The sequence below is a fragment of the Poecilia reticulata genome, chromosome 15 (assembly GCF_904066995.2).
Source record: "Poecilia reticulata chromosome 15, P_reticulata-male-v2, whole genome shotgun sequence".
NCBI lineage: Eukaryota > Metazoa > Chordata > Actinopteri > Cyprinodontiformes > Poeciliidae > Poecilia > Poecilia reticulata.
Genome location: NC_088844.1, coordinates 19,639,726 through 19,665,825, shown reverse-complemented (window position 1 = coordinate 19,665,825; position 26,100 = coordinate 19,639,726). Strand labels below are relative to the sequence as shown.

The following is a 26,100-nucleotide window of genomic DNA, read 5'->3' as shown; positions in this document are numbered from 1 at the left end:
GCTTACTTTAAATTACTGCAGTGAAACTAGTTTAATGAGCAAACCTCCAATAAAACAGCTACATCACTCAACTAAAATTTCCAACAAGTGAAATGTTAAATATTTTGACCACATCATAGCCCTCCTTCTTTTCCCCTTATCTCTGCTATCTGGTTCATTCTGATATGAAGGTAGACTTTAACATTTCTGTCCAATTTTGTTCTTTTTAAGGTCTTAACTCCATTACTCTATTTTTTCCTATTTCAGACTTTTAAGTTTCCTGTCTGGATGGCAAAGCTTTTTATTTTCCAGCACCTCGAGTTAGTCATATCCAGACTGTATCATTATCACTTTTACGTCCATTTAGGCTCATGATCATTTATGCCGGACATTTTTCATTTGTAGTCAAGATTTGTCCCAAAGAAAATCAAACAGTGCACTCATATATTTGTAGAGCTGTTTAATTGCTTTTCCAGACAGTGTCTTATCCTTACTTTCAAGACTTTTTCAGAAGAGACAGACTTCTCTTTCTTTACCCATCTCTCTTCTGTTATATGTGTTTGTGGAAAGCAGTGAAATAATTTATCCATTGTGGTTGATGTTATTAATTATGGGGATTCAGCACAGCATGGACATTTAGAGCATCCGTGTTAAGATGGGACATTTCCAACTTTTCCTGGAAACTGGGAGAGCATTTGTAGAGTGCTGCAGGGTATTTATTTGTGGCTGCCCTGAGACATCTATAAGCCAGGTACATTTATACTTGTCATAATATATCAAAAAGCAATCATGGTCAAAAAGGACAGGAACACTCTTGAAGGGCTCACTAGATTTTTTTACACTTCCCAAAATCTTGATTCAAAAACCTCCAGGAGGATAATTAGATTTTTTACAAACTATTAAAATACGCAGATAATGTATAGATTTCCAGATTAAGAACAACACCGATGGGTTATGAGTTCTTCCTAACCATTGTAAATATGCCAACAAAAATCATCAAACAGCTGGTCATCATTTTCCAGAACCTTTTTGTTGGCTACTGAATTCTATGATGATACCTGGTAAGGGACATTTAACCAAATATTAGCGAGCATTTCTTTAGTATTGAGTCTGTATGTTTACAATACTGTACAAAAAAATGGAATAAGTTCAAACTTGATCCCAATTTTTAGTTTTGAATATTTCTGAAGTTGTATGTTATTGTTCAACATCCTAAAAATGTTTCAGATAAATCATTGAGAAGTTATGACTCCCATGTCCATAATGATGGTGTATAATCTTCTGACTGGTACTGTGGCTTTCTTTCCATGTTTTAACATTCTCCTGCAGCTTTAATGGATGATAATAGCTAATGTTTTGGTTGATGTGTCATTTCAGGCATATGTGTACGATATTCGTGCCAGCACCTACCTCCACAAACTCCAGAGACACTCAGACACAGTACTCAGTGTGGCTTTTAACCCTGCAAAACCAGAGGTATCAGTAAGCTTTTGACACATTTTTATCAATTTTTTCATTAAAAAAAAGGTCAGATTTCACTACATTTTTTTGTAATATTTTACCCGTAGCACATATTTCTAATATAAAATCTTTTGAAATGCTTTTGGCATACTTTTCTTGAGCAAGCACAGGAAAGCTGGTTAAAGTTGATAGGAAGATGGATGTTACTAAATACAAATCAACCCAGAAAAGAAAAAAACATGTTAAATGCAGCAAAAGACATAAGACTGTGACATGAGACCCTAAACACAGCTGCATTGGAATGATTTAGAGCAAAGCGTATGCAGGTGTTAGATTGGCCCAGTCAAAGATCAGGCCAAAACACAGCTTTGAATCATTGATGAAACTTGAAAATGTGATGTTTGCTGAGAATCTCCAGCCAATCTGATTGAGCTTGAGCTATTTAGCAAAAAAGAATGATCAAAGTCTCCAGTCCTTTTGGAGGATTCTTACATTTTATGTGTTTTTTACTCTATTTTATTGTTATGAAGTTTAGACAGAAAACTTTTAGAACTTTGACATTGACAACATTAACAATGACTTTTATTTAAATTTCCCTTAAATACCCTTTAAATCTAACTGGCTCCACACTCAGCAAAAAAACAACTCACACGCATATATATATATATATATATTAGAGATGTGCCGATCAGGTTTTTCCTGCCGATACCGATCACCCATGAGGGCCGATCACCAATACCGATACCGATCACATAATTATTCTAATTTTTTTTAATCATAAACACTACCTGTTACATTATGTGGAAAAAGGAACCATGAATTCACCTTAATTTAGACAAAAAATTGTTTTTAATAACTTTTTCCAAGAAGAAAACTAAACAAAATAGGTATTCTGCAAATTGTACTGCTATCGGTAGGTAATACTATCTTTAACAGACTGATAACATATTAATAATGCAAAGAGCCAAAATAAAAGCTCTCAACATTGCCAAACAAATTTAAGTATAAAACCTAACATTCGAAAGCAAATACAGGTTCCATTACAATAAACAATCCAGAGTTACTGAATGAAAACTTCCTGATAGCATGGCGGCTAGCTGATTACTGCTAGTTCTGAGTGGCTGTTTCTGACTGAGCGGAGTAATTATGCAGAGCAGGGAGGAGATCGATTATTTTTTTAGAGATAATCTGTCTCTTGTTAGGACAGCGAAAGTTTTAATACGTATGTAAAATTTATATTTTTAGGTTAGATGCTGCAGCTTTAAACAGAGGTTCGGTGTGAGAGTCACTACCAGGTGGAGTAGAAGCGGCACTCTGTCTGTGAAATATTACTACCTGTAGCGCGTAGCAGCAGTTCAACAGCGAGACCAGAACCAGCATCTTACATCGCAGCTCGAAGACTTAAATAATTTTGCGGGTTATTTGTTTAGCTTTCTGACCCTCATGCTAATCTGGGTGAGTGTTTATAGCTGTGCGCTGCTTTACCTGCTATCTGATCCTCCATATGTCTTTTTTACTGCAGTGAGCCTCGATGAAGCCAAACTCCGTCAAGTATGGCATTGTTTTTATGTCGTATTGATGCATTTTAAGTGCTTCAATTTTCCACCGCAACACGCAAACTTCTCCATTCACTCAGTGCGTTATAGTTCCACATCGCTTAGGATTTGTTGCTGCGCGTTTGCGCAGTGTGAAGGAAAGAGGAGACCAGCTGCACAGGCAGGCTGCAAAATGAGATGCAGGTGATCGGTATCGGCAACAAGAGCCAATGATCGCCGATCACCGATCATGCACTTTTTCACGAAAATCGACCGATTATGATCGGTGACCGATCGATTGGCACACCTCTAATATATATATATATATATTTATGTACACCAATTTCTTTATAAGATGATTCCTAGAGTTGTTTGTAATGCCTCAGAGAAAGGGAATTTGCACCTGAACCATTTTTAAATGTGCACCAAAATCACAACCTCCACATAATGACTCCTGAGACTAGTTGACCGCCCATTCGACCCACAGCACATGTTTTAAATCTGCACATCCATCTGTGTAACTCCATTTGGAGAAAACTTTTCATCACAGCAGTGATATTTTCAGATTTTCTAGTCTGAAAATGGAAACCTTGGTCCACAGCCATTCACCGGCTACAATGATCTGCACAGTTTAAAGCCACACTTAATCAGTCAGAGCAAACTTGTTCCACCTCAGCTCTTCTGGACGTTCTATTTTATTTGATAAGAGGCGAATTAAAAGCAGACAAAGTTTTTATTTTTTTCAAATATTGCCACATTAAGTTAAACCTTGCTTTTTTACGCAGATGCTTGATATTTTGCTTTGTTCTTATATATCCAGAAGAAGGTTGTGATAACAATCAAATACAAATGCAAGTTTGTGCCATTTGGGGAAATATATGTACAATCTCTGCCATAATTTATTATTTAAAGTGTGTAAATGTTAATAGACATTGTGTTAGTGTAGAATTACACAAAAATCTCTTTAATTTATTTTTTATTTATTCACACATACTGATTCACCAGCTTGGGCTTATAGACATTGTATAACACCATTTACCTCTACTCTTCACCGCTTACCTGTTTTCCATAAGTTTAAACAAAATTAGAACATAATTAAGAGGACAGACATTCTTTTTACATTCTTCTCCAAACAATCTCATCTTCTACGCACGTGCATTTTGAGTTCTACCTGCAGGTTTTCTGTAGAATTTAGGTGGAATGAGCTAAGAACCTTTTCTTCTGGTTAATCATATTTGTGTTGATTGGTAGACCGTCCTATAACCGGTGGATTGCCGATTTAAACCCAGCTACATCCGTCTCAGTGGTTGTGTCCTTGGGCAAGACATTTCACCCACATTGCCTGCTAGGTTCCAAATCCACAAATGGAGAGCAAGCACTCTGTTTTCTTTATTCTTTCTTAAATGTGTGCAAGGTTGTTTTATGCCAGACTCATTTTGTGATGCTGAATCTTAGTCTCATCTGACCAGAGTACCCAGGGCCAGTTAAGAGCAAAGGTATATTTAGCAAATTACATATTGTTACTGTTGGACTAATAACATCTTAAAAAAGGATTCGGATACTAGGTTACAAAATTTAAACTGTCGGTTAAAAGGTTTTCCCTACCTGTGCTCATCTTGCTGTTTAGCCACATTTCAGGACCAGCTGTTTTCCATATTTGCTGCTGTGAGAAGCTTTTGATGTTTGACACAGGCAGATAGTGTAATGCATTTTTCTTCAATCATTTTCCACTCCTGTTTCCCATCTTATTACTTCAAAGACCATGAAAACGACTGTTCTTATAACTGTGGTCAATGAAAGCGTCCTGATTTTATTTTGTTGCCCTGCAAAATCTTATGGGCTTTCACGATGCTTCTGCTTTATAACCTTACTAATGTATATTAATTAAATATAAAACAGTAGAGGTGTGCCTCCAATCTTGTGCAAAACCTGCACCTGATAAAAGAGTTTCCTACTTGTATTAAAATGAAGTTGTTAATCTAGGAATCATATACAATGAGAGAAAGAGAAAAGAAAAACATATCAGTATAATCCTTATAAGGCTGATTAGTCGGCGTTTTATTTTCTGGACTTTTGATTATGCCTCTCTTGTCTCCACTACTATGAATCTCAGTGACAGAGACTGCCAGAGCTTTGTTCACTTACCAAGACAACCAGCTGTATGTGAAAAGTTCATACACGGTGTCATCCAAGCTTAGATGAGCAGAGAGTGAATCATCTGAATGACTTCCATGCTCTCATTACTCTCCATGTCATTTTGTATCATCTTTGTTCATTTGCAGCACAGTACAGCATACAGCTGGGGTCCCACCAGGTCTTTTCACTGTATTATTTAATTTGTGGCCTTTTGGCGTTTCAGAAGGTAAGATGTATTGCTTAACAGGGATTGACTGAATCATAAAGTTTGACCCAGAGCACAATGCCTTACAGCAAAACAAGTAAAGTTAAACTGTAGTGATTGGTTCATTCATGCACTTGTGAATAAATAGACAAATATCTCCCAACAGATAACTGTTTGAGGTAACTTTTTGTTTGCCACATTTCGTCTTTGTATTATTTAAAGTTTATTCGCCGGATCTGGGTTACTGATTGAAGCTTAAAGAGATCACCTTATATTTTCTTTCATGTTACATTCTGTATGATACTGCAGTTATTTCTAAAAGAAATGCTTTGCAACTGAATTAATCAATAATCAAAGTGGTAAGTGGTGTTCAGAAATTAGGGTAGTCTGGCTTCAAAGTCGACCCAGGAAAACGTTAGTGTCAGTATTGGAATTGAATTTGCTTTTAAAATATTTGAAGTATGAAAAGGTATCTCGCACCAGCACACCACATTAACAACTGCAGCATCTTCTGCACTCACTGGCACTGAATACATTTTAATACATTTTTTGAATTGCGAAATATACCACACAGAGAGAAATAACCTGTGCCAAACTAACTGGCTTCCTTCTGTCAATGTATCATCTAGCTCCCCTTTTGAAGTTAGTCTCCTTGTATAGGATTTCACAGTGCTGGAACAGACAGAGTAAGAAATATTTTTTTCATTCGTCTTTGCTCTATGTCTCTTAAGTCCAAAAATGTATCTATGACCATTTTGCTACGTATTAGTTTTATTGCTTTGTTGGTATAGTGAAAGCTTGGCATTGTGGCTGCCCCTCTACATTTCCATATATCAAACCCATCTTTTTTCTCCATTGGGATTCTTATTGCAGATTAGTCGTTTATAGTGCTATTACTGGGTGTTGTGCTACACAACTATAAAAACATGTAGAAGGAAAAATCTGTTCTAATCATATTATCACAGTCATAAATTGTCAACAGGCTGACACATTCTCTCAAGGATTCCAATATTTAAGAAAAGTACCCATTGAAAATCTAATCTGCGCCGCATTTTTAAGTGTCATATTTATTTCTGCTTTGAACTTTGAATTTGTGCTCTGTGGTATTGAGCCATCATGGCTGACAGTAACTTAGATTATGTAACGAGCTGTGTGTCTCCTGCAAGTCCGCAATCTGATTTCACTTAGCATTCCTCAAAGGTTCTGAGTTTAACTTTGATCTGTAAAAATACAATAAATCAACAAAAATAGCAAGATGTTTCAGAGACTTCTTTTGTCTATTTTTGTGTGAATAAAGGTTTTCCAGATTATTAAAGGGCAAATGGTTTCGAAAAACAATCTACCCTCTGCTTGTGTAAGAGCTGAGTTGACTTACATAAGGACATCTGACTGTGCAAATCAAGTCATTAAACAGAAACGCAACCTATGAGGGCTGCTTTTCTTCTAAGTGCAGCGTTTAGGAAAACTCGATAACTCATTTGAACTGGTGCTCCCTGACCCCCCATGTATTTCTCCAGTAAATCATCTTGCAATAAGCTCTGACGTCTGACCCCGGGGGTCACCCAAATTCCCGGTTTACGATTTATGTGTCGAGTTGCAGACATTTGCTGGAAGTACAGAATCTAAAACCAAAAAAAGTCTATTGCTTTTTTTTAAAATCCAAAACAGTTATATAGTTTTGATCTTCCATGTTGGCATAAGATAAATTGAAATTCTTTTCCCATTTCATTTAAAAGGTTGCAGTGTCTTTTAGAGTTTATCTCTGACCCTGTAAAGTTTTAAATAGCTGCTTTTGCAGTGTGGGAAGAAAGACCTAAACTGTTAATTAAGTTCCCTGAAGAGGATAGCTAAAAGGCAACTCCTTAAAGGTTAAAGACACTGTACAGTGAACTGCTACATCGTTTAACAGATACCCATATACAAACATGATGTCCTCGTTTTAACCTGGCTACATTTAGAAGAAACATGCTCGTCTTTGGCCTTGAAGCTCACTTAGAAATCATTGGACTGAAACCTTCACCAATCAAAGGCGGATAAACTTCTCTCCATTTTATGATGCTTGAGTCATCCTCGGACCACAGCATGTGTGACTCCCCTTTCCAGCACAGTCATCTGCCTGCTGGTAAAAGATTTCTCCAGCATAAAAGTGCTGTAGTGTACATGGGAAACAATGTTGGAGGACAGCTGGGCCAAATGTCTTGTTTTTACCAAGTAGTTTTCTTCTGTTCCTATTGTTAGATTTCTCTGAAAGATACAAGTTTTACAACCAGCCAGCACCTCCAAAGAAATTGCCATAAAGGATATTAATACAGTCACTGACAATTAAACAAGAATCCCCAGAGAAACTGTTTATTATTTTGAACGATACGTACCTTTAAAGTTATTTTTGTCCTAGAGTGTAATAAAGTTTAACAACTATACCTGATTTAAATTATGTAAAACAGAGTTGAAATTTGCTTTTAGACATTGAAGTAAAATTTTGCCCATTTCCCAACTTTAACTCTCTTTTAACCACTGCAGTCTAAAAATATAGTGGCTTGTAGAAGTTTTATTACCCAATGAGTTTATTCAGGGTCAGGGTACAAAACAATATCCAAGCATCTTATAGAGCGCTTTAAATTTATTTGTGTTGTTCTGTTACATAAAATCCCAATAAAATACATTCAAATTTGTGATTGTTACATATGGAAAAGTTAGGATGTCTGAATATGCTTGCAAGTAACTCTATTGTATTTAAATTACAAGTTTCATATATAGGGAATGCCCACAGACATTACACTATAGAATACATTCTGGGATTGTGAGAGTTAAGTACCTGTCACCTCTGCCAAAGAGCAGTCAATAGGTTGTGGAGAAACATAGTGACAGACAAATTGAAGAAAAAGCAAATATGGAGAGAAAAGGCGAGGAAGCATGGTTGTATTTATCTTAAAAGAGGTTATGAACCGTTTTTATTTCTCAGAGATTTGGAGTTCGAGCAAAACTTGGCCAAAACTAACAGTTACAATTTTCCAGAGAAATGTCATTTTCTCACCATCCAACTGTAGCACCATAATGATGGTTATTTTCACACCCAGCGAATGTGCTGTAATGCAAATGCTGGCAGTAACTTTTAGATAGATTAAAAAATAAGTACTCTTGTGGTTGCTCCATGACTTTGTACTCCAAATGGCTATATAATTTGGTAAATGCTGGGATCTTAAACTCAGCACATATAAAACTTTTTTTTTTCCCAAGGTAAGGCCTGGATCTGACATAGTTCTGCACAGTAGTTTCAGCTGGCATATCAGCCAGCAAACTAGCACTACACTGTGACATCATGTGGCCATCCCTATTGGCATTGATGCTGTTTGGCATTGAAAGTGTTGCGGCAATGCTTCATTACCACTACTTGGTCTTTTGGCTCACAGAAAACTTATGAATGAAGTACTTCTTTAGAGTCAAAAAGTGATTCCCTTTATGTGTGGTTCTTAATTATTGAATAGAGACCAGAGTGGAGATTGATTGTAGCTTACTGCAGCTTCAGTGTTTTATACATACATATATCAGAATTTAGATTATTACCATTTTTTATGATAAATGACACATATGGAAAATCAATCATTTCTATGGGAAAGGCATCTTTGGTCCTAAGCACAGTAGAACAAGAAAATCAGGGCTGTTTGTAACTCCTTCTATCACTAGGTTGAAAAGAAGCGTCTTGAGTGACATGCTCGTCAAGAAAGTTCATCCAGAAAAGAAAGTAAAAGCTGACACTGATGTCATTCTTTCTCTCTCTTCCTTTCTCTCACTACTCCAGTTGTTAACAGGAACCTTGGACGGGAAGCTACGACTGTTTCAGTCAAGCACAGGGTCCCATTTGTCCCATGACACCAGCGCTGCTGTTCATTGCATCTCTAAAGTGACTGCGTAATTACAGCTGGCTGCAGGAAACACCATGCAGCTTTCATTAAGGGAGCTGAAACCCACAGGCAAGGTTTTTAAAATAAAGGAAGAATTTAAGTATTTTGTTTCTGTTGCTTTTAGCTAAAATGAAGATCAAAAACACGCTAAGCGTTACTGCTGATGTATGTTCTTTTGTGTTTGCTATGAATTTTAAAAATGAGCAACACATTGCAGCTTGTTCATCTTGCTAATCCCCCAATGTTTACTTATTTCCTTCTGACTGAGAGTCAGAGGAATGTCAGAGTTAACCACATTAATGTGGTAAGTCTGTATTTGACAATTGTAGATAAATTTGCCAAAAGCATTGTTATAGATCATTCTAATTTCTTAAGCATCGAGACACTCAAGCATCACAATAACTATTGTTACTTATATGGAACAGATGTATAGCATCACAGGCGGTGGCCACTATTTACCAGATCACTATGTCAGAGCCATGACATCAACTGGGTGCAACCTTTTTGGCTGCCAGAAACACATATGCTCCTACTGTTCATACTAACAAAACAGGCTTCAGTTTTTTTTAGCTTCATAGTAATGCTTTTCTCCCCGAATCATGAGTAATATAAAGGTTCGCAGGGTAAAGACAAAAAGTTGTTGAGTTCCATTTTATGCAGATGATTCATTAGTGTAGTCTGTTAAAAAAAAACAGTCTATAGACTTTAATACAAGAAATAAACCTAAATGCAGATTTAGCTCTGTGATTATAATTTGTAGCTAGGGCGCCGTAATACATTGAATATCAAATATTAGTGTGCAATATTGCTTCACAAAGGACTAATTTTACATAGTATTATGTTTTAAGTGTAGCTGATTAATGGTATTTATAATGATAAATAACATTAAGTCTATAACATCCCTGAATGAAAACCTCACTGGTCCATTATAAGCACTCAAATTGAGTTAACCAAAAGTACTTTTTAATTGTTCTAAATTGTTTAACATACATTTGTCCCCTTTTCTTTACATTATTTTTTGTTTTAGTTTTGACTTCTATTTAGCTTCCTAACAAATACAAGAAGGAATGAATTCATGCCAAGTTTGGAGAAGGGGGAGTGTTTTTTGTTTGTTTGTTTTCATGCTTGCTTAATTTAATTCTTATTGACCTTACTTATACAGTGTTAACTGTTTAGCTTGTTTACAGATGTTGTTGATCCAATTATATAAGTTGTTCACATTGAGAACACTAGAATTTATGTCGTACAAGTGAGGATAGCAGCATTCACAGGAAGCTAATCATTAACCCAAAACAGCATAATCATTCCCCTTGGAACGGCATAAATACTGTCCACCAGCAGTAGGTTGCTCGAACTTAAAATTGATTAATTAGGGATCTTAATCTGACAACAGTCAATTGACGCAAGTAATCTGAAACAAAAGGAATAGAACAGGTCAAAACTGGTTCTTCCGGACTAAACTAATAATGGTCATGATATGTAGGTTATTATAAGCATTAGAGACGTCTTCTCCCCGGATCCCGGGACTGGTGGTGGAGGCCGAAGTGCAGATGGAAGCCTGAAGAAGCTGGGAAAATGAGGCTGGGGAAGGGGCGGAGGTGGGCTGAAGCTCACGTGACGAGCAGATGGAGTCATGGATGGAGCACCTTGTAAATGGAGGCTTGCTTTATGATTGGCTATGATGAGGTGTGGTCCGATGCTGATAGGCTGCAGTTGAATAGCAGCAATTGGATGACGCAGGTGAGGCTGAAGAGGGTCTTCCAGTTTGAATTTTTGCCTTGGCTTCTTTCAAATCTAGAGCGACCATGAAGCACTTTAGAAGGGCTGACACTGAGATTGGTGGTTGCCAGTCGGAGCAGAAAATCTCCTAATAGGCAAATAAACACACTCCTCTTCTCTGGTTGGATACAAGAAAAAAAAAAGATTAAATATTTTCTTCTGTTGATGTTACTTTATAAATCATATCAAACCGCTTGCTTCTGTTTTCTCCAGAAAAACTTCTACTACTGGTATTTTGCAACACTTAATCAAATCTTCAGAGGCTTCAGAGGACTTTACCTTTCTGGAAAATATAAAAATTTCCAACTTCACTCATCTCCTATCCATTAGGAAAGATATTGTACTTGATGCTGGTGCTGAAGATGGAATGATAAATCCTCTCCTGGGCTGCTGATTCATAGGAGTTCTCATTTCTTTCTTGTTCTCTGTCCAGTAGTCTGCTTTTGATTTATACTGTCTTTTTGGACTATGTGCTTTAATTGATTCCAAAGCCAGATTGCCATCTGTTTTATTATTTTGAAGTCAACTTATGTATTAGTAGCAGCCACATTTCTTATCACAAATTCTGGTGTTGGGTCTGTCGAGGATTATGTTTGTCTGTAGTATGTGGGATTTGGTGTCTGTTTTTGTGCTACACAGACAGATATGTACTGGCAATGCTGGGTTCATCCTATCATGGTGAGCTTTAGTGTTCCTCCAAGCAGAAAAATAGGAAAACATAATAAATTGTCTTTTTTGACTAAATTTATGAAGCAGCATTCTCCCCCCATCTGCATGCTGGAACTTGTTTCTACCTTCTATTAAATGAATTAAACTGCTGCTTTTATAAAATGAGAACATTTTTTAGACAAAGGTTTTACATTGCCATATGCGCACATTCCTCCTGTGTGTGAGATCTTTTTTTTGCTTTTGGTGTACTCCCTACGTTGATCTCATCAGAACAGAATGGGGATGTAGCTGAAAATGGCCGCACCTATAAACCCTCATTTATTGCTGTAAAGAGTTTAATTTTTCATCAAATGTTTTTGTTCTGTTTGTTAGAAGAACTTTGTCCGGACCAGGGTGTGCACAGATTTAGGACATCGGGCAGAATGTGACACCACATTCAGTGAAAACAGTCTCTTTGTATCCCAGTGTTAATGCAAATGCTAAAATATCTTGCAATGTTGTCTCATTACCCCTTTAAATTTCAGTTTACATGCTCTTGAAGCTATACTTTGGGCTTACATTTGTCAGTAATCAGCTGAGTATTCCACAAAATGCTACAATGAACTCAAAGTTACAGAAGGTTAATTTCTACAACTCCTGAAAAATGTTGATATCCTTTGAAATTTGCCACATTTCATCATATGTGGTAACGATGAAACTTCAAGATGTTTTATTTGGGTGACCAAAGCAGCACATTATTCTACAAAACAAATCTGAAAAGCAAGGTTTGCTATTCAACCACCTTTACTTTAAGTAACGTCAACCATTTCAGAAGGCATGACCAACCTGTATAACTTAACATAAGTATAAATACCGTTGTTCTGGGAACACCTTAATGGTTTCTTGGAGAACTCTAGTGAATAAACAGCACAATGAAGACGGGGTCTCGCTGTAAAACAATCCCAAAGCTTTGAAATTATTCAATAGAAAAAAAAAAAAAATTCCCACGGAAGACATTTTTGTCTCTCTTGCTAATTTCCCCTTATTGGGAGCAGAAACAGCTGGACAGCAGATAGGGTTTTGTTTTTTTCTGGCTGATTAATCAAAAAGGGATTTGGGCTTTAAACATTTTACTACACTGTTTCAAAACAATCGAACGGAATAAATTGTACCATAAAACCAGAAAATGTGTGGTTTATTGAGCAGTTGTTAAGATTTGGATGACTAAGGTAATGATGTAGATCTTTTGAGAGAAAAAGGGAGATGTCTGGGAAATTAAATAAAGCTCTGTAAAGCACTAATTAAGCACAGCAGCAAACAGAAAATAAGCCAGGTATTAGCATCAAAGTGCTGGGAAATTACTGCTAATCTCTTACTATTAACACAACCAACACAGGCATCAATAACAGATCATAAAGTCAAATATCAAAGACAAAAAGCTACTTCTCTGTAAGGTGAAATTCTATTCATTCAACTATTGTGACGTTTTCAATGTATGCTAAATAATGAAGACACCAAAAGAAAAAAAAAAACACCATTAGATGGCCTGTAACACAAAGTGCCCAAGAGCAGCCAGGGGTTAATCGACTCAATTCTGGAAGGTCATAGGGAATCCTGATAGACAGACATATGCACCCTGTAGAGCAGCCACAAATTAGTTTGCTAGTCAAGCAAAGGAGCATCTGCCTCCAAGCCGAAGAGGCGGTGAAGCCCAGGACTCTACTCCCTCCACCCTCCTGGTTGCTCAAAGCATCACACAAAGGATGTGCCCCCCACCCTCCGAGAGTCCAACACGCTGAGAGTCCAACACGCTGGGCAGGCACTAGACCACTGTGGCTGCTGTAACTCAGAAGGACTGAGGAGGGCACATTGCCACCCCTCGGGGGCAACAAACACCACATGGGGTCTCCAGGAGTCAATAGATTAACCAGTTAATCTGTTGACTCCTTGTTCGGGTCAATACAGACCCGAACAACCATTCATGGTTGCATTACATATTCTGTTTGAACTATGTTAATAAACCACAGATCCTTATTGAACTGCCCTGGCACAGAGAGAAACTGAAAACTGCCTCAGCCAAGACAAGATCTTCTTACAGTGATGTAACGGGAAAACAACTCTGATGTCATGCTTCCCCATAGCACATTGTTTTTAATCTTGTTTGTTCTTTGCATTCACAAAAAACTAAGCCAAATATTATATCCAGCTCATATCCCATATTGCAAGGGTTAGTAGTGCTGGCAAGAAAACAGGCTCTCTCCTTCAAAAACAACCACCATCTAAACATCAAAATGTGATGGAGGCGTACCGGCATTTGTTTAGAAAATAGACATCATTACAAATTATGAATATTTATGTTAGCTGTGTACTCTAAAACATAGTAGGTCAAAGCTGTTCAATTTGGATTATTTTCTTTGCCTGGAACTGCGTTAAAAATATGGTAACAGAGCTGGGTTATGGGTTTATGTTTTTGATCAGTGATGACCATAACTTAGATTCCAAAAATATTTGGGCCAAAAAGATAATAATAATTAGGTTAGAAATTGGAAATGACCATTTGTAAGGAATGACAAGGCTGCTTTCAGTCTCTTTTCAAATTCAGAAAATTGGGCCACAGTTCTATAAACAACATTTGGTTGAAATTAGCCAAACTCAGTCCTGATAGCATAACCGAGCAGTTTGATTTTGATATATATTGACTTTAATGAAGGTGTAAAAAGCAGCTTGTGTTGTTAACTGCTGAGAAGGTTAAATACTAATGTTAGCATAAGTGACCAAACGTATGCTAACACTTGTGTTTCTAGGGTGACACAAGTCGTTACCGCAACCCATTTATGCCAAACGTAATAATTTTACCATCTTATTTCAAATTATTTCTAATATTAATCTGAAATAGAGGTGCAGTAAAGTCTGATCAGGTTGTTTCATAGTTCAAAATTAAGATGTTGAGGCTCCTTCTAGACTTATTTCCATGAATTGGATTGCAATTTTTTAACCATCATTTGGATCAGTCTCATCACAATAATCTCAGCATTCGGGTTAAGGAAAAAGCTTTTTTTTTTTTTAGTTTGGGGCCTATCCTTCATGACAAATTATTTTGTCCAACAAGTATGCTACTATAGTTTCCACTGGTTTACCAGATGGAGAATAGTTTCTTACGCATATAAACTAATTTGATCTATACAACCCAGTGGCATTTGCATCAAAATTTTACAATTTTATTTATTTTTTCATCTTATGTTAGCGGTTCAGTGATGTTTCTTCAAGTTGTTCTAAAGTTCAAAAAGGCAGTGTATTGATTTAGATAATAGGTACCCTTTTTTCTACTCTCTTTTTAGCTAAAAAACTGGGTTACAATTTTTGACCCAAGGGTTGGTTAAAACTACCACCTTCTGTCAAAACAGCATGAAACAATCTTTTTTAGTTTGAGACGTCACACACAGTTTTCTGTCTATAACTCACACACTGTTTCAGCCTTCCTTATCCATTAATCATTCTTAGCAGACAATTGCCTACATGGTGCATAAAGAGTGAGTAGAAAAAAAACACAGCTTGTTTTAGCCTGAATGCAGTAACATATATTTAAACTAAAATAAAGTATAACACAGAAATACACCCTGCTTGGTGTTTGAGTTATTAATCATGATCCCCTGCTAGGTTTTCTTCAGTTTTAAAGTACTACAAATCCTCAGCAGCCACTAAATGTGTGTGACAGAAGTTAGAAAATGCTACTGCTATGCACACAACTGATACGCAACAGCGTTGAAAATCTTGGAAAAACATCCAGATGGAGCCACACAGGTAATGAGACTGAGAAATCAGTGTCTCCATCTTTGTCCCAAGCAGTTCCAGTTCTGCAGTGTGCAGACGATGACGGAAATACAGATTAGTAGCAGATGGTGTCATCCAGGGAACAAGGCATAAACATTCGGGTGCTTAACACTCCAATAAATCAACACAAGACCCTTGTGGAGTTTGCGGGAATATGGGGAAAACAGGAGCACGTAGCACAAGCTTCCAGATTCCTGAATTAAACTTTGTTTTTTTAAGAACACTGTTCGGTTTCTGAAATTCAAAGGAAAGGCATTCATCGGTCTAATTAAATTTTGCATTACGAGATTTCTGCTGCTCTTAGTTTTTAAAGAGGAGCCCGTTTCAGAGTTTAGTCTTCCCTCGGGTTACTCTGAGGTTAAAACATTCGTCAGCCCCATTAAACCGAGGTGCAAGGAGGAGATAAGATAATAGTTTGGCATGCGAGTCTAAACCATCATCTGTCTGCATATTTCTCTAGAGTATTAACTCACCCCATCAACCTAAACTCAGTCCTTTCACTGGACAAAGATAGTGTTTCAGCATCTACCATTAGTAAATTCCTTTCTTTTATGACTGGATTTTTTCCTCGAAGAGGAAATTTTATGTTTTCCTCTTAAATTATGTCTAACTAAGCGGTGGAATTAACAGCACATGTGGCTGGGCTTCACTTTTTTGCATTGATGTGATTGGTATGCATGTCTGTCTCCATATGGAGCTTCTTGGACTTTCTGCTGTCTGTTTTAGAACACATTGAGCACTGGTTCTTAATGTTTTAGTTTAGTTAAAGGGAAGAAAACAGCTGAGACAAAGATGTGGTTAAACTCACTGTTCTAGTTTGGTTTTCAATGGAAATTTGAAATTCAACAAGTCTGGCATACATAAAAATTAAAATATAGTGTGTCATCCTTTGCTAGAACTTTGCTTTCAGGTTGTATTGTTGCCAACTAGCTGCAGCCATCATTTCCTTGGCTAAATAAGATTTTTTTTTTAAGTCAAAATTTAGGAGCCAAAAATTTATTTAATTCTTTGCCAGGGTTTCTTCTCTGTCTAATAGACTCCAGTTCTTCCACACAAGAAAATGTCCAAGTCTAATCCTAACTAGACACTGAAGGTATGTCTTTTTGCAGGAAGCCATGGCTGTATCACAGTAATTTGCCCTGAATGCTTAAAAATGTCAGTGTGTGGAAAGGATGAAGATGCCAGCAACAAAACCTGGAGTCAATAATGAGAAAAAACATTCTGACTGGAACATAGCATTCCTGTTAACTGCATTTATCCTCTCCTTGTGTGTGTTTTAATTCTTTGTAGGGTACATTCTCTTCCTATTTTGGACAGTATGCCCCTTTTAGATATTCTATTTTATTTATTTATTTTGGTTGCTATCGACTCCACATTTTATTCTTTTATTTATTTATTTTTTATTTATCTTATTGTTCAATAATATGTGGAAATCCTTTTATAAAAGTAGTTTCCTGCAAATGCCAGATCACAGTTTTTATACTTTTTTTTGTTGTTGTTGCTAACTTAAAACGAACAATATTGAAAAATCAATTTCTTCAAAAAAATAAGTAGTCTGTCTTCAGTATGTAAAGTCAACCAGTTGTCCTGGATGACTGCTGCATACCCAAAAAAGTCTGCTTTGGATAACTACTTGATAATGCATTACATTCTCACTTTGTCATTAGTGGTCCATTTTTAACAGCATTTTTATGTGTTGAAGTGAAAGGGTTCTATAAGTACTTAGAAAAACTTCCCATGCTCCTTTAATTTTATTTCACATTTCTGCATGCTACATTTTAAAGATATAAAGTATTTTGTACAGACTTTTGGAAAAGACAAAATCAAAAGAACTCTCCTTTGGAGATAGAGTGAGACGTTTCATCATTCATGAGGGACTCAGAGTAGAGCCGCTGCTTCTCCACATTGAGAGGAACCAGTTGATGTGGCATCTGGCTAGGACGCCTCCCTCATGAGGCGTTTCAGGCACAACCCACCGCGAGGAGACACAGAAGAGGACCCAGGAGAAATGTATGAATTACTAACAAATTATGAAGCAACATGCATATCTACTCAGACTCTATCAGTGTGGACGGAGAGCATCTGTGAACAGCAATGTTCAAATCTTCATTCACATTCTCAGTTCAATTTAGGTCCTAACTTTGACTGGGACATCCTTTAACACATGTTTGAATGTGTGTTTGTCTAAGCTACTCTGGCTCTAGCTGTATGTTTAGGGTCGTCGTCCTGCAGGAAGGTAAACCTTCAACCCGGTCTCAAGATTTGCTCTGCAGCATCTCTATTTTTCAGTGGATGGCTCCTCTAAATCAAAATTTGAGAGGTTATTTTAGAATGCAAACCTGCTTTAAACTTCTTAAGGACTTTGTCAAACATCTGGTGTCTTCACAAATATGAATTCTGTAAATGACATCTGACATAAATGACTTCTACATATGCACCTCGTGCCGTTCATATTTTACATTTCTTTGAACTTTGAGTTGCATGTTCCTTTGCACTGGTCTGCCTCATAAAATCAAAGCACATATAGGTCTGTGGTTTTATCGTGATAAAATGTGGAAAAGTTCAAAGTGATAGGAATGCTTTTGCAAGGCAAGGATTCATTGTAAGAAGTTACTATTTTTGACTAATTCATTCATGTACCTTTGAAGCAAGACTTTCAAAGAAAGAATGTAGAAGAAGGGACATTTTAGGAACAACTTCAGACTCCAGGAAAGTAAAAGTGTTACACATTTTCTTTGAATACCTTTGTTGAGCTCTTCACTGCTGGTGTGAGAGACTTGGCTGCAGGACAGATGCTAATTATTGACTCAAGCATGACCCTGTTTAGCGCACCTGAATGAGCAACAATGCAGGATGAAGTTGTAAAGGATGAGGAGCTTCAGCTATGCTGCAGCACCTTCTGTGCCCAGGGACCCAAGGCCAGAGCTCCTCCTCCTCCTCCTCCTCTTTTCTCCTCTCCTCTCCACAGAAGAAATCTCACTCTCACTTTATTCCCTCTCTCATACAATGCTGGTCATGCTCCCTTTCCTGCACACACGTCGGAGTTTTTGATGACTGTTGTCTCGCTCTATTTTTGATGTTCAAACTTGTTGAGACACCCATTTCCCCAAAACATTAGCCCACATTTCTCACAGCTCTTGCTCTGTATGGTCCTTCTATAAGTCAAAGTACAAAAATGAACACGAGGATCTGGAAGTCATTACCTAATGATTGGATCTCAGAAATTAAAAGCTAACAGTGTGAGAAAAAAACAAAAAAACGAGAGGCAAATGAGCATTGCAATCACTCATGTATTCGCCTAAAAGTAAGTACAATTTACTTAACTGTCCTTCATCTTTTTTGTTTTCTCAATTCTTTTAAAAGTCAATTACTTTAGCCCAGCTTTTCAGTTTCAGACCTAAAATTTGCATAATATGACAGCTCTTTCAGTTTAAAATACACATACAGAAATAAAGTTTTAGCCTACTGAATTAAATGAGGCTTGATTGAATCTCTACTGTGCTTTGCTTTCATTAAACAAAGCAAACCACAGGCAACCTGCATCCTAGGGCAGTCCTCAATATTCCCTCTTTATCTTTATACTAAGGATTTTGGCTGAACTCACATTTAAAGACAGGAGCATCCTCATATTTTGTCATTGGATAACAGTGTAGCAGGGGTACAATAAGCTTAATTATATTAGGAAAAACAACGGGAAATAATACTTGCCCGGATCAAGAATCTGTTGTATTTAAAACACACTCAAGTCTATTTCCCAATAATTCAATTATGTGAAAAGAAAACAAAAGGCATAAAAAAATTTTCTAAACTCACACATTTTACTTTGCTAAAACAAGGAAAAATTGAAAGTTTCCTTCATAACACATGTATTTTTATTAAAAGGAGATAAAAGAGGGAGAGCTTTTAAGGGGAATTCAAAGTGGCAAGCCAAATTTTGATCCATCAGCTTCCACCATCAGAAATCCCGGAATAGAGCAAGAAAGCAGACTCCCCACTTTGTTCTCTGGAATCAGGTTGTTGGCTCGCTACAAGGAACCGATAGGATCATTGCAGTTGTTCTGTTCTCTCAGCTCAGCATCCCGGCTTGACTGAATGGGAAATCTCTGCCCAACAGCTGCTGCTCAGCCCAAAAAGTCACACAGACAAAAAGACTCTTAGTTATAGGTTAGATTTTTTTTACATGAGGTTATATCCAAGTGAGGCTGGATTTTTCATAGAACAACGTAGCAACGTGTATGATGTAAACAAAAAAATATTTATTACCTCCAAATCTTACAAATTGATGAGGTTTTATTCTAAATTGAGTGGGTATGATTTCATGCTGGTTCTTTGAGCTAGCAGCTTTTGGAGAAAGCGTTGCTACGAGGTGTTCATTAACCAATCAGGATTGGACTTAGGGAAATGTGTGTCCACTTACAACAGCTGGAACTATTTTCACATCCAAGATGTCCAACATATAATTACTGTATTGAAGAAAACATGTGTATACGATTACACAGATTAACACATAAATTGCCATTTAAAACTAAGTCTGGGTCATTTCAAAAGCTTCCCGATTCCCTAAATGAGCAAAACAGGATCTATGAGACATTTGAAGCCATAGAGTCAAATATTAAGACAGGAATCTTAGCATAACACCTAATAATAAAAAAGGTATTTTGGGATTTTCAGATGTCTTTAGTGTATCATAGGAGGTTGTTTTGTAACATCTGGAAGCAAATCCATTCTGATTAGCCTAAATGAAAGCAGTTAAATGTGTAAAGGATGAGATCTGATGTGTTTCTGCACACTTCAACAACAAAACGGAAGATTGCCTTAATGCAGCTGTGATCCTACGAATAATGTCACCCAGGAAATATTCGGTGGTGTTCAATAGTATATCGACAACTACCACCCACGCAGGTCACCTATAAACCTTTGAGGGGAGAATAAGTCAAACATGAGCTATCTCCCTTTGATGAAATACCCAACGCATGCCAAGGTATGTGAGCCATTTTCATGTTATAACTGGAATTAGGCATGGCGAAAGCCAACATGTGGTACCCTGGAATCTTTTATAATGCAGACGTTGCTGATAGCGCTCAGATGTTTGTGAGAGGTTTAATAGTAAAAGTCTCCTGCGGTTATGTCAGCCTCGGCTTGTTGAGGAACTGACGGCCTCACTTTTGTCGCATCTGTGGTGAGAATATCCCTCAAAACCCAGAAAGTCAAAGTGGTCACCCTGCAGCGTTGCGACATCTTTGAATGATGCCATGTGGCGATCGGCTTGAATGTTTTCCACTGTTTTCTAGCTCCCCTGGTGACTTCTCAGTTCCCTTACAAAGACTACAAGTATAATTTAGGGAGCTCTCCTGCGGAAAATGAGCACCCTGTTGAGTGGTTTGAGTGTTATATACAACACGTGACTATCCAGCTCAACCTGGGTGAAAATCCTCTATGTGTTTTAAAAATAGGACTGTGAGCTCCTATTTTTAAAGTGGGTCTAAAATTGTGGAAGAACTTTCTACTCCAAGCACCGTTCTCACGTTTTAGTTGTCCACAGGCTTTGATTCAATGTTTCTGGGATGTGGCTCTGGACAGCACCTTTAAATCATAAACATTGCCCGTGAGTGAACCTAGTTTATGTAAAGCAGCATGACCTAATATGGCTTATGCTAAAAAATAAGAGAAACACCCAGTAACAGAGAGTAAAACAGAGCAAATGAGGAAAAGGGACAGAAATTACAAATCCAATACATAACATTTAGCATCTCCATCTTCCCTCTTCTTCTACCTCGCTGTTTATAATGTTTGTCAGTAACTATACAAATACAATGGCTTTTAATATTCTTATGCATATATTATGCATATTTTTTTGTACTAAAGCCTATATTTAGATATTAATCACTTTACAAAAAAATATGTGCAAGATAATATTTGGCCTTTGTTCCACCTTTTTTTTTGTCATAGTTAAAACTGTTTTAAAGTCTAAGCTTTGGTAAAAAATGGCATTTACTTTTAGCCTCTTACTACATTTACGCATTTCTGCCAACCTTCAGTGGGATGTTTTCTTGTCTTTCCCATTTTGGAAAGTGACTAGTAGAAGTGGTCACATCATTTTGCATTTCAAGGGAATACACATTTATTGACTACAAATTACAAATTCTTAGACCGAGGTCAGATTGGTTTGGAAAGCTGTTTTTTATTTAGCAAATGAAATCATCATGTGAAAACTGCCCTTTGCATTTATTTTGATTATCTTTGTGTTATTCTGAAATCTTTTGATGACTTTATACATTTTATGGTTTAAAAAAGAAATTCTGTAGGAAGGCTAAGTAGGTTTTTTATGACAGTAGAGAATTTCACATAACTTTTATTTATTTATGATTTTTTTTTTTTTAGTTTATCAATATGTCTAAGTGCTCTTACTTTGTAGAGAAACCTTGGGGTAAATTGTGATGTGACACCTTTAAAGTTTAAAGGTTTAAAATGTTGCAGTTTTGCTCCTCAATCTCCCCATTGAGGAGCAACTTTGGACCATTTTAGATGCATGTTTTAGATTTTGTACTGTTACAACAAAACATGACAAACATGTTTTATTTGTACATGTGTCAATAATGTGGTCTATGATAAACCCTCTATGCAAAATGCTGCATAATTAAGAAAAAAAGTATTTGACCACAGAAATTTCTACAACCTCACTGGATGTAGGACGATTAATCTGACTTCTCTGCACTGAAGAAAGCTCCTGAGACCAGAGGCATGTAGGTTATTAAAGACAGAAATGGTAGCTGATTTAACACAACATATTGTAAATCTAGATTCTCAATGTAAAGGCAGAAGTATGGCTACAGTGGCGGTTCAACGTCATCTTATCTCAAGATGCACCTCTGAACTCAATGTTCTTAAGGTGGATGTTGATGTTCTCAGTGGCTTGTCGCATTGTGGAACCATTTGATATCTACATGTTGGAACCTCAGTTCTGCTTTTTGACTGAAGTCCTTGACCTTTACTAACAGACAGATACTAGAGAATATGTGGAAAGTTATTTTTGAGCTGATGAAAAGAAGATATTTAGAGCATCACTGATTTATTAATGCTCTCATCCAAAATTTAGAGTTATAAGTACAGAAGGTGGTGAATGTGAAAAACTGTGACAAATAGAAGTAAAAAGAAAAAGCTTATTTTTAAACATCTGCATCATTGGAAACCAAAATGGTGAAATTTTCATGCAAAGCGATGGAAGCTTTCATTGCATATGAGAGGGGCTTATGCAAGCAAAGTTTACGGTGCCAGCACTCCAAGCCAAATCTGTTTCATGGGTGTTACTCAGCTTTTACTGAAAATTCTAACCAAAAGGAGCATTTATAAGCACCCATTTTATTTTCACCATTCCCAAATCTGTTGTATTCTAAAGAGGTCCAGCTTTCAATATTTTAAACTTTCTAAGGGGCCAGGTCTCTCTTTTAGATTGTGGTCTTGAGTCACACAGAAAACATTTTCTGTGAGTGAAAAACACACACACACACACACGCACGCACGCACGCACACACACACACACACACATCTTGACAGTGAAGTCACGTCCTGGAGAGGAGAGCTGGAAAATAAAGTTGTTTATCAACCTAACTGACATCCATCACCTCCATTTCAAAGCTGCTCCAGATCTCCAGTGTTTGCTTAGCATTATTAGAGAAGTCCACAAGGGAGCGTGAATCTCTGTGCCATCTGTCAGGTTAGCTTTGGATAGAAATGAAGTCCAACTGACGCGAGAGACTGTTGAAAACATTTTTAAGAGTTATGAAAACATGTTCTGAGAATTTCTCGGGAGGAGGATTTGTTGCGTCATTGTGACACTTTATTCATGTCCTCTCTTTTTTTACTGATATGGAATCAAATCAAGAGATGAAGTCATGCGGAGTAAAATAGAATACCTTATGGCAGCTTGTGTACTCACACATTTGATCATGTAGATGTTGAATATTTGTGTTAGCGATATGGAATATTTAAAGCCATATGAATAACCACGAGCAAACAGAAGGAAATGCTTTCCAGAACTTTCTTACAAAATGTCTTTTAAAACTTTCTGGTGAGCACAGAACATCTTCTCAGTTATTTTACCGTACAGACCAACAAAACAACCGCTGCTGTCTGCAGGTTTGGCGAACCAAGCAATTCTGATAGCAGGCCACAAGATGCCAAAAGTAGTTTCCAAATGGCTTTTCCTATTGTTGAGATGAAATGTCTGTATAGTCAGAAAAATGGTACATAAGGACCCCTCCTTGCACACCTTTTATGGAAGGTTTCTAAGAAGGAAACCTCTGCTCTCTTGGGAAATATAAATAAATAAATAAAATTAAGGCCAGATTTATGTTTGGCAGACAAAGACAAAAAACTTCTTGAATAATTTCCTTTGAACAAATTAGTCTAAAACTGAAATACTGGGCAGAGAACAGAGGACATGTTTGTCATAAACCACAAATTGCATTTAGGAAAAAGAACCTCATAACAACTGTGAAGCACAGAGCTGAAAGTGCCATAGGACCTGACCTGGGGTACACACATTGCAGACATGGAGAAGAAGGCCCGAAAGACGCTGTTCTTTATGAAAGTTCTCATAAGGAGCAGCATCCCTGAGAGACTGCGGGTGTCCTTTCATTGTTGCACCGTGAAGAGTGACTTACTGTCTCTGCTCACGGTTTTCCAGCTGCACAATAGCACAGAAAAATGAGCTCCATAGGGCATTAAGGTCACCCAGCGGGAAATTGGATATCCTCTGCCAACACCACCAGAACTTTATAGTTCTCGCTGTTTGAGGAACATCGAGAAAATCCTCCAAGTCGCATCACACCGAGGACATGCGCTGCCTTTTGGGCAGATGTTTCAGATCTGTAAAGGCAAAACACAACAGATTGAGAAGCATTTCTTACTCACTAGTCATCACCATGGTGAATGCTGCTATGTGGTCAATTTGACCTGGTGTATTTTTATGTCTATAATTAAGTGCTTAAAGTTTACTTTTAACAAGGGATAAATGCAATATAATGACGTGGTTATTTTATAGTCTAATTTTGTTTTAAGTGAGACATTGTTCTCTAACAATGTTTCATCCAATGATAATAAAGATTATATTCTGCTCTAGTTTTAAGACGGTTTACTTCTGCATGACCTGACCAGCTGACGATCAGGGTTCATTCATTTTTCCAAGAATTGGCTCAGAGTGATCAAACCGAAAGTCCTTAGAAATGCAAGAAACACGTCCAGCAACCAGCAGATAAAACATGAAGACTTCAGAGAACTATCCACAGACCAACAGACACCGATAACTACAAAAACACTGACGTTATTTCATCCAAGCAAAGTAATACTAGCTACAATGGGTAGGGAGACTTAAGTTTTTACAAACACAAAAGCATTTTTGCTTCTTCCTTTTTGTTTAAGTGCAATTCAACTTCTTTTTCAGAGATTAAAAACCTTGTAAACAACAGAACATCTGCTCTTTTTAATTGACCAGAAACACAAGTCCAGAGACAGTGAACAATGTCTGTGGAAGAAGCCAGCAAAAAAAAAAAAAAAGGTCCATCGTAAACGTTGGATTGCAGATGGAATCCAAAACCTAATAAAACTTAAGTTCAAGCAAACTGAGGGAAGACAAGGAAGGAAGCACAGGCCAATACCAAAAGAAAGACAAAAAAAACTCACAATGAGTTCATTGAAAGCAGGACTACCATTAATGAAATTATGGCTAAATGGATGCAGGTGTGACAACCAGAAATATGAAACAGGTGACGGAGGAAAATACAAATCAAACTGAACAGAAGGCACAAGACATATAAATAGAAATGAAAGTAAACACCAGACACACAATGGCACATAGTGCTGGAAACAAAATTAAAACAGAAACGGATTCCGGAGTCATATGCTGTGCCGTTCAGCTGACATTGTACAGAACAGGTTAAGTACGGTAGTTATTGTGATATTAGAAATAGCCAAATTTCATTTATATTCCCGGAAATATTTTTCATCTTCTGGTTGAAAGAATTCTGTTGGTCTACTTTTATGGACACAGGTAAAAGACATGAAAATAATCAATCCAGTAGCTCTGTTAATAATAATTATAAAGTAAAGATAATATAACATAGTTACAGTTATGGTTCCAATGCAGTTTACTCATATAGTGTCAATCCAGGACGAATTTGCCTGTCTGTGTTGTATCAAATGTAAAGTTTAGTGAATAAGGGAGGCAGGTGTGTGGCTTTCCTTAGTTGGATTTGGCCTCTTAGTTCCAGTGAAAGAAACTCATAATTATTTCGCATACCAATACATTTGAAAAAATGTCAAGCTCCTGTCTCCATGGAAATAGTTTGGAGATAAACTATTCAGTTCAGTCCCAACATGACTGTGCACCAGTGCACAAATCAAGGTCTGTTAAGACATGATTTAACAAGTTTAGTTTTGAAGAAGTTGACTTACCTGAAACAACAAACCAGGGCAACATTAGTGTTTGACCTCACAAATACTCGTCTTCAAAAATGGTTAAAATCACTCCTAAACCTTCAGGAACTCCTTCCCAGAACAGTTAAAGCCATCATATCAGCAAACATTGGGCTAAAATCACATCAAATCCTGTCAGAATGGCATGTCA

At 37.1% G+C, this 26,100-nt stretch overlaps 1 protein-coding gene across 2 annotated transcripts in view; it reads left to right on the top strand.

Moving 5' to 3' along the window:
• wdr27 (WD repeat domain 27) overlaps positions 1–9,321 on the top strand; it is a 36,842-nt gene extending 27,521 nt beyond the window's left edge. For both annotated transcript variants that reach the window (XM_008429888.2, XM_008429887.2), the window contains exons 23-24: positions 1,357–1,455; positions 9,116–9,321. In XM_008429888.2, coding sequence (XP_008428110.2) covers positions 1,357–1,455; positions 9,116–9,229 — 213 coding nt within the window. In that variant the 3' untranslated portion in view covers positions 9,230–9,321. The remainder of the gene's footprint in view (positions 1–1,356; positions 1,456–9,115) is intronic.
• Positions 9,322–26,100: the final 16,779 nt, after the last annotated feature.